This window comes from Melanostigma gelatinosum (assembly GCF_949748355.1).
Source record: "Melanostigma gelatinosum genome assembly, chromosome: 1".
Classification (NCBI taxonomy): domain Eukaryota; kingdom Metazoa; phylum Chordata; class Actinopteri; order Perciformes; family Zoarcidae; genus Melanostigma; species Melanostigma gelatinosum.
The window spans coordinates 9176077-9196649 of record NC_136634.1 but is presented as its reverse complement, the minus strand read 5'-3'; the positions used below and the strand labels follow the sequence as shown (position 1 = coordinate 9196649).

General features: G+C 42.0%; 2 protein-coding genes across 5 annotated transcripts; one reads left to right on the top strand and one right to left on the bottom strand.

The window, feature by feature from the left end:
- Positions 1-335: 335 nt before the first annotated feature.
- cep152 (centrosomal protein 152) lies at positions 336-12769 on the bottom strand. Of its 3 annotated transcripts, none has more exons than XM_079277208.1 (29): positions 12632-12769; positions 12326-12443; positions 10726-10832; positions 10541-10601; positions 10127-10447; positions 9714-9873; positions 8968-9108; positions 8403-8542; positions 7855-8055; positions 7620-7767; positions 7370-7461; positions 7102-7265; positions 6728-6929; positions 6280-6384; positions 6068-6198; positions 5827-5955; positions 5630-5744; positions 5315-5500; positions 4960-5220; positions 4549-4680; positions 3803-4450; positions 3520-3595; positions 3324-3383; positions 2913-3020; positions 2749-2833; positions 2099-2181; positions 1835-1991; positions 1644-1747; positions 336-1559 (listed from the first exon to the last, which is right to left on the bottom strand). In XM_079277208.1, exons 2-29 carry the CDS (start codon positions 12413-12415, stop codon positions 760-762), a joined length of 5007 nt encoding a protein of 1668 aa, XP_079133334.1. In that variant the 5' UTR covers positions 12416-12443; positions 12632-12769; the 3' UTR covers positions 336-759. The 3 variants fall into 3 exon arrangements, with proteins under 3 accessions (XP_079133334.1, XP_079133333.1, XP_079133335.1); XM_079277209.1 differs by having other exon boundaries at positions 1118-1281; XM_079277207.1 differs by having other exon boundaries at positions 1644-1991.
- Positions 12770-14087: 1318 nt separating this feature from the next.
- On the top strand, positions 14088-20012 carry galk2 (galactokinase 2). Of its 2 annotated transcripts, XM_079270725.1 has the most exons (10): positions 14088-14279; positions 14377-14465; positions 14711-14834; positions 14944-15037; positions 15143-15289; positions 15508-15606; positions 15746-15898; positions 16359-16569; positions 16715-16916; positions 17646-20012. In XM_079270725.1, exons 1-10 carry the CDS (start codon positions 14230-14232, stop codon positions 17851-17853), a joined length of 1377 nt encoding a protein of 458 aa, XP_079126851.1. In that variant the 5' UTR covers positions 14088-14229; the 3' UTR covers positions 17854-20012. The 2 variants fall into 2 exon arrangements, with proteins under 2 accessions (XP_079126851.1, XP_079126852.1); XM_079270726.1 differs by lacking the exon at positions 14377-14465.
- Positions 20013-20573: the final 561 nt, after the last annotated feature.

Sequence of the window (20573 nt, the reverse complement as noted above, 5' to 3'; positions counted from 1 at the left end):
AGGTTACTTAGTGTTTAGTCTAGTTATGGAAACTAATCTGTAACTAGTCTGTGCCCTCATCAATGATTTACACCTAATAACAGCGAGAGATATAGACGGAATAAAGGTGCAACTAACTGTTATTTTCATTATTGATTAGCCTTCATACATTGTCAGAAAGTATAATTGTAAGAATAGGGCTGCATTCAGCTTATATAACCAAAAGTACTTCCACAGGATTTGCTGAAGAAGCTCCACTCTCACGACAAATTAATTATTCCCTCTCAATAAAATAAGATTTATTAAAACAAATTAAATCAACACATAAAAAACATTTATAAACTATGCACAGCATATCTCATTAACGTGATATAAAATATTTTAAAATATAATAAACACAGACAGAGTGAGGTGAGCTTTGGATGAACCTAATCTACTCCACAGGCACAGTACAGGGAGCTATCAGTCACTCAGGGTATCACAAGGTAAATATTACAGTGTGGGCAGACTTTTGACCTAAAGAACATCAAACAAAACAGAAGGGTACAAAACGTAACCAGTGTTTCATTAACACTGGTTCATGAACTAAAACCTGTGTGGTTTTATGCAAAGCTAACCAGCTGCTGGCTGTAGCTTCACACTTCAATCTTCCTATTTAAGTGCAGTTCGCAATATGTTAGAATGTTCCTTTAACAATGTCAAAGCAAACCACAAACACACTGCAAACCGCTAAGGCAAAGGTTGTACGTCGTGTAAACTTCCTCCACTGTCTCAGAGGCACTATATCTGTTGGTTGAATGGACTGTCGAAGCCGCTGTCCTGCTGCCGTTGTCTCAGCTCAGAGAACAACGGCCTGGAACCAACACCATGCTGCTTCTCGCACTCAGAGCCAGGGGTGGGCTCTCTGTGTGTGCTTATCGTTGCAGGCGGAAATTTCAAGTTCTTTTTGGCAATTTCATTATAGACGGTCAGGTCAGAAACGTTCGTTGAGAGGTCGCCAAACTCTCCCGAGTCGTTGGCCGACACAGCAGAGACAGAAAAGGGCTTCACTGGTTCTATTCTCCTCCCCGAGTAGGAGAGGGTGGAAACATGGAAGCCTGTGTACGAGTCACTACTGCTGATGCTCCAGTCAGTCCGTTTCTCACCTCTGGTAGGAGCCTCCTTGATGAGGAATGGTTTGCTCCGTCGCTCTGAGTCGGGGTGGTTGTCTACTTTGCTGGAGTGATCTCCCTGCAAGTACTGCTCCCTGCTTTTACTCCTCACAGACACATTGGCCAAATCCACCTGGGATGGAGATGCCATCTGTTGAGAGGGTTCGTAAGAGCGGAGGTGTGAGTGAGCGGCAGTTTGGGGTTTCAGCCCTGAATCTACTGAGGCCTCCTCCTTCCCAGGTGGAGAGACGTCTTGGTGACTCAAAGGTTTAGTTCTCGCTGCAGCGGTTAGCTTCTGCTCTGAATCAGCTGATTTTATTTCCCTGTCGGATCTCTGCTCTGGTCTGATGTCAGGCGGCTCAGTAAGTGTTGACGGGTTCTTACTAAAACCTGCGTTTCTACCTGGAAGGCAGTCAGCCGTCAAACGACCTGTCGATACAAAACAGATTCCCACCACTTTGATATTTTGAAACGAAAAAGAAAACGTCTACAGTAAAGCATTTCCGCACTCACTTTGTAAACTGTAGTTCTTTCCAGATTTACTTTTTAAGGGCGTCTCTAGCACTTTAGCCATGGCTGCCAGCTTGCTTGCAGCATTCAATATTTTCTTTTCAGCCCTGCAGAAGACAGGAAGATCAATACAATTAGCCCGAGGAGCCACGATGAAGCAAGCAAACAAGTTTAGGACAATTATGGCCTCTTGCCCCGTCGTCTGTCCTCCGTCCTCCAGTAACTCCTGCAGACAGGTCAGATAATAGCGCCGCATCTTTCTGGCAGTGTCCTGCCTCTCCTTCTGCACCTCCATGCGGATGATCTCTGCTGCTCGCTCCCGACTCTCCTGGAGGTACTGCAGCATGTCTCCTGCCATGAACAACACAATTATGCTTTGTTGCTGCTATCTGACTCCGTCTGTTCCCAATATTTACAGAATATTTTAAATCCACAAAGATCTAAACACCACTACCAACCTCTGATGTTTTCTACAGTCGTCAGGTATTGCTGCTTCATCTCCTCGAGGCCTTGCTGAACATTTAGTTTGTGATCAGATCTCCTGTAAGCAAGAACAACTCATTTTTTCATAAATGTCTGAAAATAATGTACAGTAGATCCGATGGATGTTTTCAGAGCACTGTCACCACTCATAACACTGAACATGGGTGTATTCTCAGTTTGTTTTAAAATATTTCCGACTATAAACAGTCCAGAAAAATAACCATATAAACATTCTGTATGTTGAAGAGACCTCAAATCTTCACTCTGTTAGAGTTAAGGTTTGTATACAAATAAACTCGTGGGGCCTGAAGACACATACTGGCTGATGGGAGCACTACGCTGTGTTTGGCCTCACAGCTGATGGAAGTAACTTCCCAGCAGGACCGACTGTTCAGAGGAGGCTTTAAATAGACAGTTCAGATGCACAGAGCAGGTGCAGACAGCTGCAGTGACTCAAATAAAAACACGTCTGACATGCTTGCGGTCTAGACGGGGGGTGGTTGCAGTAGAGCTGCACTTTTCTAGTTTGATATGGTTCCTGAATGGATCGTGATGTTGGGGCTGGATGTAAGTCTCGAAGAACTTAAGATAAACTGAAGATAAAGATAAAAGAGAAAACACAAACCCTGGGGATTCTTTGGCTCTCGTCACCTCCTCAAGCTGCTGCAGATGTCCCTCCTTTGCCTTTCGCAAGCTGCTTTCATGCTCATCTACGATACACAGATGCATTGCCTGTTGAATAAATGGCTTCAAATGATTTAAAGAAACATTTTAGATGCATTTAAATACCTTTCAGATGCTGCATGGCGGTTTTGTGCTGGCGAACGCTGTGCTGGAGTTGACGGCAGGCTTTCTCTAAGTGCTTCTGGAGCTCCTGGTTCTTCTTCTGCAGCTTCCCTGAAGGCAGAGTAAGTGCTTTTTTGTCAATCTACAATGTTTAGGTGCGAGTTGCCCAGTTTTGGAGGTCGTAGAGATCTCGGCCTTCTCTCCAAAACAATGGGACTATAACGGCTTGTGGTGCTCAAAGTGCAAAGAAAAGTCTCTTTCCAGAAATCATGACCTTTTTCCTCAAGACAAGTGCTGAGTGCTAATAGTCCCGTTATATTTGAGAAGAGAGACATTTCTACAGCTGATATCTCAAAGTCTAGGCAACTACATTGATAATAGCACTACTGATTTTGGGGTGAACTGTCCCTTTACCTAACGTCTCAGCGCACTCCTTCCTGCAGCGAGCCTGCTCCTTCCTCTGGGACAAAACATCTGGAAACCGTGGAAAATATTGTTCAGGCAACGTCTTTATAGGCACTAAACTAATGAACACTGCACTTCATATGGATTGAAGTGGAGTTTCCAAACGCCCTGCTGAGTGAAGAGACAATAAGGGAGCGTTACATACTTTGCATTTTGTGGATTTCTCTCTCATGCTGCTCCCGTGTTTCTTCTAACACTCGGCTCAGTTTCTCCTCGTCTACCTGTGGGTCAGAAATAAAACCATGAAGGAAAACACTACTTGCACTTTTTTGTCCTGCAACTGTGCCCAACTGTGGTTACATAAGTGTACACAACTCTCCTGTATTGTTTTGATTACTTCTTGTGTTACCTTTGCCCTCTTCAGACTCAGAAGATGAATCATTGAGTAAAGGTTGTTTAACTTTGGCTAACAGATGATAAAAACTCACCGTCCACTCCTTCTTGGCTTGAGATACGGCTCTGTTGACGAGGTCTTTGCAGAATGCTTGGAGGATGTGTGTTATTGTGCCCTCTGATGTGGCCCCGCTGGTCCTCTTGGTGTCTTCAGTGCCCTGCCGGTCTGTGTTGGGATCCCTGAGAACTTGTGCCTGGACCTCTGCCAGACCAGCCTGAAGCTCTGCTCGTAACTCCTCTCTCATCTGCTTTCCCCGAGCCTGCTCCTTCTCTGCATGCCGACAGCTCCACTCCTCCTCTCGGGCCTTCAGAGTCTGTTGTAGCTTGGCTTCCACCTGCAGGAGCAGCTCCTTCTTATGGAGATCGGCATCCTCTCTGGCCTGCTGCAAAGCCTGCTCCAGCTTGTTGCGCTGCTCTTGCAACTTGCTTTGGTAAACCTGCTCATTGCGGATCTGCAGGACAGAGATCTCCTGTTTGTCTCGGTTCCAGGCCGCTCTAGCTCCGGCCAGCTCGGCCTTTAGCAGGGCCGTTTGCCCTCTCTTCTCCTGCTCCAGCTGACTGTGGAGAGAGGCCACCTCCTCCTGGAGATCCTCCACCCTCTGCGTCCCAGAGCTCTGCTCCTCCAGCTGGTTCTTGTTCTTATCACACCACTGCCCCTCTGCCTCCTTCAGGGCCTGGGATACCTGAAACGTTTACATTGAGGAATATACATTATCAGAAAAGAAAAAGAAAAAACAGCTGACGGGAATGACACTTTTTGAGTCACAAAGAAATATCATACCCGTTGTTCTGTGTATTTTTCTTGGAGTTCTTCCCATTTCTCCCTCTCTGTTTGGAGAGAGGCGTGGTATTCTGGTAATGAAGTCAAATCCTCCATCCAGCGATTGTAGGCCCTGGTTACTGCACCTTCAACCTGAAACACCACCACTTCATTTGTCAATCTCCAATGAGGGCAAGATAACCAAAATCCTTTGGGGGACAGAGCTTGGTGTGTAGGAGAAAAGTTGTGCAACATTGAATTTTGATGGACCACTGCTTGATTTGCTAATTTCAAATAATGGGCAGATAAATCCTCATGTTTCTGGGAAATCTAAACTGTGTGTGAATAACACACAGTCTAAAGGCCTTAGCTTGATTCCAATTGGTGCCACTCGTGTAAGTACAGTATAACTAGCACAAGCATCAAACTGACCTGTTTGGCCATGTCCTCCAGGTGTTTCTCATGGAGCTCTCTCTGGGCTTGTTTCCGGGCTTCTTCCACAGCTTTGCGTTTTACTTTGTCAGCCTCCAGTTGCAGCTGCTGTTTCTGGGCGCTGAGCCTGGAGTCGAGCTCCTCAACAGTAATCGTCACACTGCTGGCCTCAATCTCATCTGCCTGACAGGTTGCCTCAGCAGTCTCTTTGCGTTTCTCTCTGCTGGCCTCCTCCAGCCTCTGGACCCAGGTCTTCTCCATCTGCACAGAAGCAGTCCATTATTTAAACTCCGATGTAAAAAAAATCACCATTACAGAGTTGAGGGAGCTGGACGGTGATTACAGCCAATCGTACCTTTTGTAGTTCCTCCTTCCAGGCAGCCTTGGCCAAGGCTACCTGAGAGCTCACCTGCCGCTGGATCTCAGCCTCCTTTTCTTTGGACCACAGAGCCATGAGCTGCTTTATTGAGGCCTGATGCTGAGCCTCAAGCTCAGCCCTCAGCTTCTCCACAGCGGTGCCACTCTCATCTCTCATCTTTTGCTGGACATAATAATGAAAATCATGAATCATTCTCAGTCCGCAGGTAATCTTTTGTTAGCTACAGGCCATGAGCATAGGAACCATGTCCAACTGCTTCTGGTGTTGTAAACATGTTTTAGGATCTTATACCTCATTTAGTCTGATCAAAGCCTCCTCCTTGTTAACCATGTCCTTCTCCTTGCAGACAGATATGTAACACTCCTGCACCGCCAACATCTTATCATTGGCCTGAGACAGCTGAGCCCTGTGAAGAAGTAATGCGTGCTGTAAATGAGCTGCACAGGTTTCCAGAGAACGACGTTCAGCGACCGATGCAGAGGACGTACTGTAACTGTTGGAGCTGGTGCTGTTGCTGTGCAGTCAGCTGTTCAACCTGAGCATCGTGTTCCAGCATGAGCTCCGTTCTGACCCGATCCACCACGTCATCCCTGTACTGCTGATGAATCCGCTCGGCTCTCCATAAAGAAACAGAAACACGCATATATATATATATATATATATGTATGAATACATGATAATTTAAGGCTAAGAATAAACACGGTGTTATTTTCCTCCTCTGTGCCGAACCTCTGAGAAGCCTCCTGCTTCTCTTGGTCGAGTTCCTGGATCATCTCCCTCATCTTGGTGCAAAGGTCCAAGTTGGCAGACCTCAGCTTTTCCTCGCTCTGTTTCAGCTCCATATTCTGCTGTTCCAACACCTAGAGTTTGAATAGATCACCACCAGTGAGTCATGAAATAGTCTAAAAACAAATAATTCATTTGATGAATCTACAACCAACCTCCACTTGTTCCTGCAAGTGTCGTTTGTCTTCCTGTAGTCTCGCGAACTCTTTCTGAGACTCTCCAGTAATGTCGAGCTGTTTCATCTGGCTGGTGTCTCTGACCTGTGAACACAGTTATATTTATGATCACTGTTGGAATTAGACATTCAATCTCTTACCCGTTATTCATGCATTGTTTCTTTTTACGCCAACACAACTGGATAGTTTTGGTATGAAACATGCATGAATGGAATATTCTAACCCTATCAGGTCCATATGTTTAATAGTTTTGTCATCAATTGCATATTTTTTTCCATTTATGTTTTATCAGCAAGAAATCCAATTGGCCAATCTACATTAAGCTGAATAATATCTATCAGAAAGTGTACACCAGTGCAGTTTTAAATGTTTGCTCAGCAATGCAACATTTAAGCTCATCTCTGGTCGGGTAGAGGCCAGTCCTCACCGAAGAGCAGAGCTTGGCTTCGTCCAACTGGGTCTGCAGCTCGCTCAGTCGACCCCGACAGAGCTGGAGCTCCTCCTGCAGCCGACTGATCTTCTGCCGCTTCCCCTTCAGACTGCCCAGGCAGCGCTGCATCTCCACCCGCAGCAGCCGCAAGGCTTCATCTTTGGGCAGCTTGGAGTCCGACAGGTGAGCCAGGGCAGCACTGACCAAACAGCAGAGGAAGTTAGATTTTGATCGATGGGAGGGGTGATAAATGAGTAGAAATATTTCCAGTTGACACAGTTTCACAGTAAATACTAACACTTATGACACAGAAAGACACTCAGAGTCATTGTATTGATGACAGTGACTCTGCTCTATAAATCACAATGTACCTGTGAAGCAAGCCATTTTTCCTGTTGGTTTTCTTTAATCCTAAATCCACACAGGAGTCAGACAGCTGGTTCTCCCACTGACTGCTCGGGTCTAATGCAATAACACCGTGTTTCACTGCAGATTCATACAGAGTGATCTGCTCCTTCAACTCAGCCAGATCCTCCTGTAGAATAAAAAGAAACCATGAAATGTTTAAGCACATCTTTTTTTCAGTAACAATGTTTTCAGAGTGGTTCCATTCTTCAGCAGAAACATCAGAGGTCAAACCTGCAAGCCTTTGTTCATGTTGTCACTCAGTGCTTTGGCTGATTGAGCCTGTTGTAGCTTGATTTGGATCTGACTCATCTCCTGCACTGAACCTGAAGACAATACAGCCACCAAAGAGAAGAAAACAATATTTGGAATTGAGCAAATAAAAATAAAAAGTTGCGACTTAATGTTCTGGGATTTCTTCTCAACTTAGTTTCAGCAAGTACGTAAGATACATGCAGGTGGTGGAAGCCCCACAGTCACTCACATGTCTGCAGCAGCTTGGCACATTGCTGTTGACTCTCCTCCAGCCGCTGAGTGAGGGTATTGACCAATCGGGCTCTCTCCAGTTGCTCTTCTTCTCTCTGGCTCTCCAGTTGCTTCACCTGCTCTCGTAGCCTCTGACCAACATCAATCTGGAAGCCACAGAACAACAACACCGGAATTTAGTACGTATGCAGGCGACTTAAGACGATACCTCCTGTGACAGTAACACCGCAGACCTTTTCGTTCAGGGCCTGAGAGGTCGAGTCCAGCTGCTGCTGTAGTGTCAACAGGGCATTCTCATGCTGCTCCTTTATGACAGCGAGGTCTCGGTCATGCTGCTGCCGCGTCCTGGACAGTGTGTCGGAGCGACACAATTCCAACATCTGCTGCTTCAAGCTGTCCACGGCAGCTTCTGCCACCCGCTGCTTCTTCAAGTTCTGCAGAGCAAACAAAGTAAAACTACTGTATAGACTAATGAAACATGAACCTCATATCAAAGGCTTCAATGAAGGTATTAATGCTGTCTGTGCGTTTCAGAAAATGACAGAAGCAGAATCTCTTTGGGTCTGTTTAAGAACACGTTACAAAACTTTTCAGTGAGGCCTCGACATTATATCATATCGGATGATTTAATTCTGTAAAGCTGACATTGCTTTTGAATGAACTGAATAAATCCTGTATGATGTTTTTATTATAGATAACCTGATTTGTTGCAGACTGTCTTGTATACAATTAAGATGATGCGAAGGAGTAAAACAGCAGTGTGTGTCCGTGCACAACTCACCTCGTGGTCTCTCTCAGTGAGGACCTGTACTTGCTGCTCCATTGCCTTCACTTTGTTTTGCATTTGAACCTCTCTCTCCTTGGCATTTTCAACCAGTTGACTCGATTCCTTCAGGCTTACTGCTAGGCCATCCTTTGCGTCTGTTGATGATAAAATATGAGATTATGTCCCCACAAGCAGCAAGAAAACACACAAACACCGCCCAGTTCATCAGAGGATAGTGTGAGTCCTCTCAACAGCCACAAGGGGGCATGTACACAAGTGAGTGAAGACATATCCCATTTTATTTCCCTTCATCAATCAATGCTATAGATTAATAAGATAACAAGCCGTTTGGCTTATAATGGCATATCAACAAAAAAGTACGAAACAACAGTCAGACAGTGAAAAACTATTCTTTAAAAGAGAACAGGTTGGAGTGAATTATTTATTCATTCCAAGTTCGACAGACTTGCCTAAATGTTAGCTTTTAAATGCATATAAGAAAAGAGAATAGACTATAACATACAGCAAAATTAAAGTTCAGTATTTTGCTTAACATGTAAACAGAAAGTGTGAAACACACCTTTGGCAATCGCAAACTGATGCTCGATGTATCTCATATTACGCCTTGAATCCTCCAGTTTCCGCTCCAGGTCTTCAATCTGCCTCTGCTGAGCCTTGTTTAAAATCTGCAGCTGGGCAAGCTGCTCTCTATCAGCAGTTTCTGGAACACAGCACAACATTTAGATTCAACAACTTAATCACTTATCCCTTATTTGAATGTGATTTGAGGGTGCATGTTAAAAAAAAAAAAAAGATTAGGTTAGGCATCCAGTCTTATATTAGCAAACAGGCTCAGTCAACCAAGGGTTATTGTCTTTTCATTTAATAGATCATAAAATCCCTAAAAAGGTTAAAGCTAGTCGTAAATTACACGTTTCCTGTGGTCTGGCTGAATATTTCTTTATGACACAGGAATATAATAGGTATAAACGTAAGCTAATTATTGTTATTTCCACATAAGGATTTTAAAGTGAAACTTTGCTCATCTGAAATAAAACTGTCAAAGTGTGATAGTTTATTTAGGAGGTACATGGACCAACATTGCACATCTCATTTGTCAGCCCTTTCCAGTGAATAAGAGCTCATTTGTATACTAAAGTTTAGCAGATAAAAGTTAAGTGTGTTGCTCAATGGCACTTTGACAACAAAACAATACTTTGGATTATTCACCTGGATAAATTTGTTTCCAAGTATTATTGTGAGTGGCATGTCACTGTACTCCTGTGCTATTAATCCACAAACTAAATCGAGACTGTCAAGACTCACGTTGTGTCGAGTCAAGGAATTCTCTTTGCAGATGGTCAAATTGAGCTTCTTGGTGAACGGCCTGTGAGTTAAACATCTTTGGCTGACGGGCCGGACGGTGAGGACTGTAGATGGCCTGGTGCTGATCCACCCCTCTGTCCAACACTCCGGACTTTAAGGTCTGAAGACAGAAACACAAGAAACACAGTACGTTTGAAATAAAAAACATTACCGTGTTCAAAAACTACCAAATCTGTACAACAAGCTCATGACTGGTGGACTTCCAGATAAGATGTTTCTTGAAAATGTATTAGAAAAAAAAGGCGAAGCAAATGTATTTCATACACAAGGAAGGACATTTTCAAATCACACGTGTGACATAATACAAAAACATCTGCGTTGATGAAATAGACCAAACATAAAACTCTACTCACTTGAAATTGGTTTCTGCCGTTGTTGTGATCGCCGTAGTTTTGGACGTCTCTGCGTCCTCCTTCTCCATCATACATGACAGCGTTATCAGTGCCTTGAGGATACGGCTTAGACTCATACTCGTCTCTGGAGAAATCATTGGTCTCTGTACATTTGTCTGAGACTATGCTGGTGTATGAATAATCTCCCTGGGTGAACTGATGATCCTGGTTCCAGGTGTTGGGGAGAGGTTGACTTTGAGGGTGATGTCCATTGTTCTGAACAGCTCCATCCTCATAAGCGTACTCATCATGGGAGCGTTGATCATAGTCAACTTCACGGTGCTTCAGAGAGACATCGACAGGAATCATGATTTTTTTTTTTCAGAAGACAAAAATCTAAAAAGCAGTGAAAACAAACTAACTACCGGTACCTACCTGTTCATGAGAAGTCGGCATTGGATGATCCGACCATTGCTGAGTCCATGCGGACTGTGGGCTGAGTGGAGAGGGCAAAAAGCTGAATTATATTACAATGCAATGAGGTATGTCTAATTGTGTACAACAAACCCACAGTTCTCCAAATCTGAGATTACTGGTGTCAGCAGCAATGTATGTTTCACCTGTTGCCAGTGTTTTTATTGCTGCAGGTGGAGTACACCAGCTCTGGGGAGGAGTCTACGCTGTCCTCCAGCATGTCATCGGGCAGGTCGGTGAGCAATTTGTGCAGCTGCGGAAAAAATGCACACGGAAATGAGTCACTATGGTTGCTGCGTTACAGAGTAATAAAGTGTTGCAGATAGACAAAGTAAACAGCAGCGAAGAAATCACTGACAGCCTGAGAGACAGAATGCGTCGGGGGGGGGGGGGGGGGGGGGGGGGGACACATTTGTTTTGCTCCACAGTTATCTGAAAACAAGTTAAACCAAAATGATGTTGTCGTGAGAGGACTATGGCTCAATGTAGCCAATGAAAACATTTAAATCTGTTTTTAGTGATTATAATCACTTTTATTCTTATACGTCAAACATTCAAGTCATTTGTTAAACACAAACAACAATGTATTCTTCTGTCGAAACATCTTAGCAGTTAATGACACAAAAACAACAAGTCAAATCAACATCTGCGTCAGTAACAGACCGACCAGGCTTGCTTTACAACCAGCCATGTGTGATGGAACAAGCAGCGCATGCTGGACTTACTTCCCCCAAGGACCGATGAATATTCCTCAAATCCTCCACCGTGTCCACAACCGAAGGACCCATGTTATCCCGCTGACACATTTAACAAAGATTGAAGAGGCGCTTCTGCTTCAGCAGTGAAGCCACGGGATAACCTCCTAGTCTAATCTTACTGCAGAGAAAACGTTCGGTGTGAAACATCCAAAGCGTGCCTGGCATGTTGTTGGCCGAGGCTCCCTGCGGTATCGCCGTGTGTTTTGCTCCCAAAGAACTCCATTGTTTAGACAAAACCTATAGCAAGGTTAACTAGAGCAGAAACATTCCAATTACCGGTGGCAAACATTTTCCACTTGACCAACTTATGTATACTAAATAGGCTATAACACGGAAAGAAATTCAATTTGAGAATTAATATTCAAAGTCCCTTTCTTCTGAGTGTTGAAGACCACTGGTAAGACATGCAGTAACAGTTTCTTCATGCTTGCGTCAGTTAGTCAAGTATAAGTGAGCAAAGCACAGACTCAAGGTAATCTGAACAGAGAGAAAGTAGGGAAACCACAGGGCAGAGCGGGTTTCTGTGTGACACACCTGGAAGGAGCCAATAATAGCTTAGGGTCGTGGTGCAACAGATTGTAGGCGTGAGTAATAACTAGAATACTAGAAAAACAACAAACAGGGACCTGACAAATGTAAAGCTCAAAAGGAGCATTACTATTTTTTGTAAATATATCAATACGCATAATCAGAGCGCAAAAGGTGATAATAATTGTGTTATTGCATTAGTAGAGATGCCCACAGCACTGCAAAAACCACAGGTTACTGTTTTATAATCCGAGCATGTCCTTGATAGTTCAGGTCGTCAGACATTTTGGATGACTGATCTTTTGGATATATATCATTTTAAAAATCAACATGAACTCAAGCATTTAGCGTAGCAATCACATTGACATGTGACACAAGAGGGTTCAACAACTAGACACAAACGTTACTGTCACAAAAACATTTATCCCAACAACTTCAGAGTGTTGTATGCGTTTAATACCTCCTGTTCTCTTGCATAGTCCTCCTGGTCGTATTCTTCTTCTTCATCGTGCTGGGTTTGAAGAGCAGCGCTGTCGAAATCAATAGACATGATGCAGAGCCTGTTGGTGTAGGGTTCTCTGCGAAAAGAGGTGCAGAAACAAACTTCAGAGGGACATCACAAACAACCAAGAAACATATTTGTTACGTGTAGTGTAACAATATAGTATGGTCGACGTTAACATTGCTAACATTAACGTTACAAGTTAGCTCAAAGTTAAAAGCACTAATATGAACCAGTGTAAACAAACACAAAACGCAAGCTTACCTGTAGGCATGGATGAGACCGTTGTTTCTTTTGTTGGGTTACTTATTTCTTGATGTGAGAGACGTTATAAGCTATCTAACTGTTCGCCACATTAACTACTGTGTACATTGCAAAGCAACGAAGCTAGCTAGCTTAGCGGTAACTAGAGTCATGTTAGAAACGAGCCCAACAACTTAAAAACCGCCTGAGCAGGCTTCGAAAAACCTCCGCGGATACATTTGATCAAATATTCGTTATCCAATAAAATGTTAAGTACCAGTTAACGTGTAATTTGGCCGAGCACTCGCGTTAACCGTGGTGAGTAAAATTAACTTTGCAAAGCTAGCAAACTCCGGCTAGCTTCTTCTTCTTCTATTTTAAAGACTCGCCCACTTTGAAAACTCGCGCGCATTATCAGCGGCAAACCACTGCGGGTCTTAATGTAAAACACACAGACAACTCATAATATATAACTACACGATACACATTATTTCACTACATATGCATTTACTAATTAAATATAAATTCACTGGAACAAAACATATATGGTAGAAGCTATTTTGTAAATATTTGTGTTGCCGCTGCCAAACCCGGATGTAGAAGCTATTTACGCTTCCATGGTAACAGCGCGTCTAGAATTATGGGAAGCGTAGTCGTTGTGTTTTACTGACCGAACGAACACACTACTTATTAAAAGATTGATTAATACGACAATTGCAAAAACGTTACATGTCAAAGCAGCATATGCAAATTTATAATCTGTTATTTCCAAAGAAAATAAAAGTGAAATTAACAACAAATGGCTGTAAACAGCACAGACCGAACATTTCCTGCATGATTTTGTTCATATGTCTTTGTAAACGTGCAATCAGTATTGTTGGCCATATATATACATACACATGAAATCACAACGTGTGAAAAATAATCAGAGAATCAGGGAAATAGGATGTGCATAACCTCTGTATGTTCTCTAATAAGAGGGACACACAATACATACTTGCTTTAGTTTTCTTCACAAAGCAAATTATCGAGTAGCTGTTGTAGGTTATACCGCTGTTGTCTAAGAAACATCATCTAGGTCACTTTATAAGCAATACAAACCCTGAGGTTTCTTCAAAATAACTTTTTAAAATCTAATATTATGTTCCCACCTTGTGGTAAAACAGTGACATTGCAGCAGTTTCCTTTAGTGAAGTGCGTGGGATTGAACCATTATCCTGCACTCCAAATTGGGGAAATCAACTTTTAGCCGAAATCACATAATTTAATACTGATTGCATAACATATCACAAAAAAATTAAAGCAAATCTAAAACAGAAAATGAAGATATGTATCGTATTCACAACATAACAGTCATACAACATTATGATAAATTGGCCTACGTGTGGAAACACCGTAGACCACGCCTCCTTTCCTCCAGACACTTCCGTGTTTTTGCTGCTGTGGCCTCAAATGTTTCAGAATCAGCTCAGCTGTCACAAACTGGAACTTGACATCCGGGATCTTATGACAGTCAGCTGATCGCGGTCAGGATCTGCAAAAAGCTGTGAGCTCTCCTGTCGGACAGCAAGAAGTACATTCGGTTCACACATTCATTCATTGTTTTTAAAGAAGTAGAAATGGCTGAAAACCCACCCAAGTTAAAGACTGCAATTGCTGCCAATGAAAGGTGAGTAGCAGTAGCTCAGTAGCTACATGCGGATTGTCAATGAGAGGAAACAAATGCGATACTCACTTCATTTTTTTATTTGCAATTTTTTATACAGGCTGCAAAACTTGAAAACCACGTTCGAAACAAAGTATGGAGAATCTCCTCTCTTCTATGCATGTGCACCTGGAAGGGTAAATCTAATAGGTAATTTAAATTTACATAGGATGTGGTTGACTCAAAACAACTATCAATTCTGACATTACTCTGATGTTGCTGTATTGGCCCGAGATACAATGGACGAACACGTGACAAGTGACATTATGGGGAAAAAAAATTCTGACACATTTTTGCTTTTTGCTTAATACTAATTGCTTAATATTTGTATTAATAGTTAGATGAGTGGCTTCTGCTAATGATAACCCCTTTTTCAAATGTGTCATATTTAATAGGAGAGCATATCGATTACTGTGGCTATTCTGTACTTCCGATGGCCATTGAACGGGATATCCTGGCGGCTGTCTCAGTGAACAATTCAGGGACAATCGCACTGGCCAACACAAATCCTCAGTACAAGTAAGGCTTGAACACCCATGATCATTGTTGAATATTAACAGTACGTTGTGCTTGTGTAGTTATTCAGGAGCTTAAAACGCAAATGTACATTATCATCAACTGTGTGCAGGGATTTCACTCTGTCATGTTCAGAGGACATTGCCATAGACAGAGAGAATCCAAAGTGGCATTATTACTTTCTCTGTGGAGTAAAAGGTATTCAGGTAACATCAACATATTCTTCATTCATGACAATTTGGTATGCAATATCAAAGTGATACTTTCTGCAAATTAACTGAAGTAAACTTCCCGCTGTGTTTCTTTCACAGGAGAAGTTTGGCATTGCTCAGTTATCAGGGATGTCATGTGTCGTAGATGGAACCATTCCTCCGAGCTCCGGCCTCTCCAGTTCTAGTGCTTTAGTTTGCTGTGCCGGGCTCGTAACAGTGGAGGCCAATCAAAAGTCCCTCTCCAAGGTAAAATGCTTTACAGTACAAGCATATCATTTCAAAACACTGTATATATATATATATATATATATATTCATTCATAAAAAAGTGTGATATAGTACAAGTAAACTTCTGAGCTAACCTATAACGTGCTTCACTTTCATGCCAGTAGTCAATATAAGAGAGTATTTGTTATTTCAAATGTTCTATTTAGTCCTTTTCTCATTATTTTCTGGATCCTCCAGGTGGAACTGGCTGAGATTTGTGCCAAAAGTGAGCGCTACATTGGCACAGAGGGAGGCGGCATGGACCAGTCCATCTCATTCCTGGCTGAGAAAGGAACTGTATGTCGCTTTCCTTTCAGTACATTAGCTTAAACAAGTGGTACAAGTAGATCAGGGTCATCTGTTAATCCAAGCTATTCCACGTATTCAACAGTTACCACTTGTTCTATTACTTTTATTTTTTTCAATTACCCATCAGGCAAAGCTGATAGAGTTCCAGCCTCTGAATGCCACTGATGTCAAGCTCCCAGACGGTGCCGTGTTTGTGATCTCCAACTGCTGCGTTGAGATGAACAAAGCTGCTTCTTCTCACTTCAACATCCGTGTGGTGGAGTGTCGAATCGCCACAAAGGTCAATATCTTAAACGTTCCACTTAAAATGAATCAAATCAAACAAACTGAGTAAATAATAATAATAAAAAATGGTTTTACCTTCATTACACGTTATGTCGCATGTGCATCCTATGACGGTAGTAGGTTTGGTGCAGGAGAGAAGCACAGTACTGACAACTACAACAGATTAGTATGTAACTTTAGCACCATATGTTATTAGGCAGTTAAAACGGGAGTTATTGTCCAGCTTTTTCATTCAATTAAGCTGCCTAGTAACATTATAATCATGATACATGAAAATATTTAGCATGTAAGTGAAGCAATGTACTCAGACAGACAGACAGGAGAGTTTGTTGTTTCTTTATTGACAATCCTGATGATAGACCTACAGCAAATATGTGTAAATATCAATATAGTTCAAGTGAAGAGAGGGGGGTAAATAATCTCACATTCCAATGTGTTGGCGGGTTTGGACTCAGATGCTGGCACAAGCACGAGGTCTGGACTCGAGCCGGTTGTTGAAGCTGGTGCAGGTTCAGACGGCGCTGGAGGCCTCCCTGGAGGAGATGCTGGCTCTGGTGGACGAGGTGTTTCATCCTGAGCCGTACAGCCGAGCAGAGATCTGCGAGAAGCTGGGCGTCACCTCTGAGCAGTTTTCCTCAGAGCTGCTGAGCGCCAACACTCAGCATGGTGAGCAACAGTACACGGAAACAGCTTTGTGTTTTTATATCTCTGAACTGAATCATGTCCAATCTAGCAAACAAGCAGGAAGTTTGTTCTGACCAGATATTTGACCTGACAAACACCTGTCTCGTCTCGTCTCGTCCTCTCTCAGTGAAGCATTTCAAGCTGCACCAGCGAGCCAAGCATGTGTACGGTGAAGCTGCGCGAGTGCTGCGGTTTAAGAGCGTGTGCGACTCTGAACCTGCCGAATCCGTACGGCTACTGGGAGACCTGATGAACCAGAGCCACGCAAGCTGCAGAGACCTGTATGACTGCAGCTGCCCTGAACTGGATCAACTGGTGAACATCTGTCTGTGAGTACAGCTCACAGCTATTACAGATAGACTCAGGATGGAATCCAATTAAATATTAGACAATGCCGTTTTGGAGACCTAACTAATAAAAACAGTGAATAACAACCAACTTTAGACAAATTTGCAAGTTGTGTGGCTGAAATGCATTTAGCTGCTCCTGGTATTGTGCATGCTGGCTTCCAGTTTGATACTACTGATCATAAGGAGTATAACAAACTAAACTTTAGACTATACTGTTTCTTTGCTGTTGGTTTCCAAGAAATCAACATATTAAATCATATGCTAACAGAAGATGATACGGTACCTAAATCTAACTTTAAAAGTGCCACGACCAATTTACCATGAAGAGACTGCAAAATCTGCTAACAAATTAAAATTTTTACTTTTAATTTCCTGTGTGCAGCTCTTTTATTTCCTTTGTGCATTACATTATTGGCAAATAGCGTACACCAACAGCATGCTGTACTCTGTGTTTTGTGCTTATTAACAAATGTTAGCATGCTAACATGCTGAAATAAAATGGCACCACTGTGCCAAAGTACAGCCTCACATTGAAAAGCAAGATGGATGAAAATAAGAAACTTGTCAGTAAATGTGGACATCTTTATGTGTGTGTTTATTGTGGTTGGTCAGTTATAAATATAATGGTGTGTATTGTATAAAGCAGAGAATGATTGTCTTTACTGAAATACTGGCTTAACAGCTGTTTCCTTTATCTCTTGGTGACAGGAAGTCGGGGGCAGTGGGCTCCCGGCTGACAGGAGCAGGTTGGGGCGGCTGTGCTGTTTCAATGGTTCCTGGTGAGAAGGTTGAGTCTTTCTTACAAGCAGTGAGCGAGGCCTACTACCTCCCCGATCCACGCAGAGCAGCGATGGAAAAACAAAGTTTGTTTGTGTCAAAGCCAGGCGGGGGAGCTGCAATTTTCCTCACAGAGTAAAATGTATTATCCATGTTTGTACAAAAATAATTCATTCAAATACACTGCTGCTGGGAAATAAGAATCAGAAGGTACTCACAAATGACGTCAACCAAAATTGAAACCTTACTTCAATGTTTCATTTGACCTCTTTACTCTTTCTAGATTATTCTGGAATATAAACGCTGCACATTGATTACAGGTCTAAGGCACATTGTACTGTGACGAATGTAAGTGCAGCATTCTGCATTTAAATCTGTTCATTTTTATCACATCAGACCTCACCCAGACAGTATTCGCTTTCACTCTTTCTGGTCAATCAACTAAAGACTTGATAAGATGGGATGTGATTGTTGGTTTAAATGCTTGAGGTTTTTAAAGCTGATCTGCACCGTATTTTACGCTCCATTTATTCTCTTTGGGATGCAGACCAAGAATGGAATCATATTTGGTGTTTGATAATAATCATTCAAATATTGTTTAGCATCAACTGTCTAAAGTGTGGGATAAGTCAGTATTTTGAAGAGGAGTTTTTTTTTCATCATATTCAAGCCATGCATTCCAGTTTCACATCTTTTTTTGAATAACTGAAACATTTTTTAAAAACTTAATAAACTCAAGCCAAATAACCAGTGAATATCGAATAAAAGAGATGATCTAACAAGAACCATGTAAGGCACAGCACAGGGAAATGTACATATATTGACAAAATATGGAGTCAGTAAAAATCCTTTAAATCAATTGAGTGGTGCGTATAATTTTCAGCAGCTTTATGTCAGAATGTACAGAAACACTTGTATTTTAACACTTTGGACATAGGCTGAGAGGTGCATCGGCTTACAATCGAAAATCTATTGAGAAATGTTTGTGCTGGTGCTCGGGGCTACCTTTGTTTTTGCTTATGTCACTTATGTATGTGGACAGTAGTTTGTGATGGTTTATGGTTCCTCTCAAGGTACTGAAATGTTCCAATATCAGTCAATCAGAACATAACGTTAAATAAAGGCACGAACGACTTAAAGATCGAATTGGATCAGTTGACACAGGAGGACAAATAATTCTGTAATTTCCACAACTCTTGCGTAATGTTGTCCGAAGATATATACCGGCTGCGTTCCCACATTAACGTGCTTCAGACTCAGAGGAAGACACAGAGCAAAGGGCTGCTGGTCGGAATTGAACCCGGGCCGCTGCCAAGGACTCAGCCTGCATTGTGCGCACGCTTGACCGGGTGAGCTAGCGGTAGATTGGTATTCCTGCAAACACTTGGTGGCTTCCATCCTTAAGATGGGAGATAAGGACAAAGATTAATGTAGTACATAACACAACACAAATATGCTGATTCACAGTGGGGCATAATAGTGAGAAGTCATCTGAGGTTAAAACCCTCGAATGCTGTAAAGTTATACATATGTGTTTGGGAATTACAATAGGATATTAGTTGTTTTTTGTTTCTTCTTTATATTTATTTAGATCAATATATGAATTGTTCTTATACATCTTATCTTAACCAACTCCACTGTCTATAAATGCCCTCTGTCCCCCATTAAACATAGTGTTATATTAAGATCATTTGGTTCTTATTTACAAGTCTTTTTATTTTGTCATTTTTGATATGAAATTAAATGAATTGATGGAGACTATTTGTTATGAACCATGGATTTTGTTTCTAGAAAACACTAATCCAGTCAAATATATCTACAACAGTACCACTGTACTTAAATTCCTTCATAGAGGCTTGAATAATATAAATGGGATATTGAGGAGGCAGAGTACAGTTGATCTGTCTTTCAGCCACACCATAACAGTGTGGTCCCACAATACAACAGGCATGGAGAACGAGACTCCACTCATATTTATACCTGGTCATACTTCCAAAAGCTGTAAACCAAATTGCCATTGGGCTCCTCCCTATAGTATTCTCATTTTAACAACTGCACAGTCTTCTCTGTTAGATGACACCACATAGTAAACCAGATAACAACATGGCCACACATCCAGAGCTCTGTCTGCAGGTGCTGCCATTCTGTTTTTGACCGCAGCGTCCACCTTTCAGAATAACAAAATGAACATATACATACTATGCAAAATAAGATTAATTTCTAAATGTGGAACTATCTCGAACTGTAATCTTTTACTCAGTGTAACGCCTGCGTATATTACAAATAGGTTCCTCTACTTTTAGCACCAATTTAGAATATAACTCCTGCATTGTTTGCTAAAGACAGAACTAGTGTTTCTTTACTGTTTAATACACAAACAGGTGTGCAGAGGGTGCGGCTGAGCCTGCAGGAATATAAAACCACCTGATGTTCTCGTAACAACCACATTAAACTCTTCCAAAGGCCACAACTGTCTATTCTTCATTGCACAATGACTCATTCTCCAATTACTCTGCAGTACAGTATGTGTGCGGAAACTGTGACAGTTAGCTTTGCGTCAACAGAAATTCTGATATGATTGTAACACCCAGCAATAAATTAATTATTTTTTAAGTTAAAGCACTTACTGCAAGTCAGCTTTAGACTGCTATATTTAAATATCTGGATCCATTACTATGCCAGTCTTGCTACTGTTCATTTTCTTAAATGTAATTTGAATAAAATCACCCTCTGTTCAAAGATAAATGGTATTCAACAATATTGCAAATGTACATATAAATGTGAGGATTTTAGCTGGTTAACTGCACTTTTTGGGATAAAACAAACCGGGTAAAAAAGACATGATTGGTCAACGCTTTT

What these genes read in the sequence shown, in the direction of transcription:
- galk2 (XM_079270725.1), top strand. Translation starts at nt 14,230, where the DNA reads ATGGCTGAAAACCCACCCAAGTTAAAGACTGCAATTGCTGCCAATGAA. An exon ending in AACACAAATCCTCAGTACAA is followed by an intron (nt 14,835 to 14,943) that starts GTAAGGCTTGAA and finishes AACTGTGTGCAG; the next exon opens with GGATTTCACTCTGTCATGTT. An exon ending in AGTGTCGAATCGCCACAAAG is followed by an intron (nt 15,899 to 16,358) that starts GTCAATATCTTA and finishes GTTTGGACTCAG; the next exon opens with ATGCTGGCACAAGCACGAGG.
- cep152 (XM_079277207.1), bottom strand. Translation starts at nt 12,415, where the DNA reads ATGTCTATTGATTTCGACAGCGCTGCTCTTCAAACCCAGCACGATGAA. An exon ending in AAGCAGGAGGCTTCTCAGAG is followed by an intron (nt 5,956 to 6,067) that starts GTTCGGCACAGA and finishes TTCTTTATGGAG; the next exon opens with AGCCGAGCGGATTCATCAGC. An exon ending in CTTTGATCAGACTAAATGAG is followed by an intron (nt 5,501 to 5,629) that starts GTATAAGATCCT and finishes TATTATGTCCAG; the next exon opens with CAAAAGATGAGAGATGAGAG.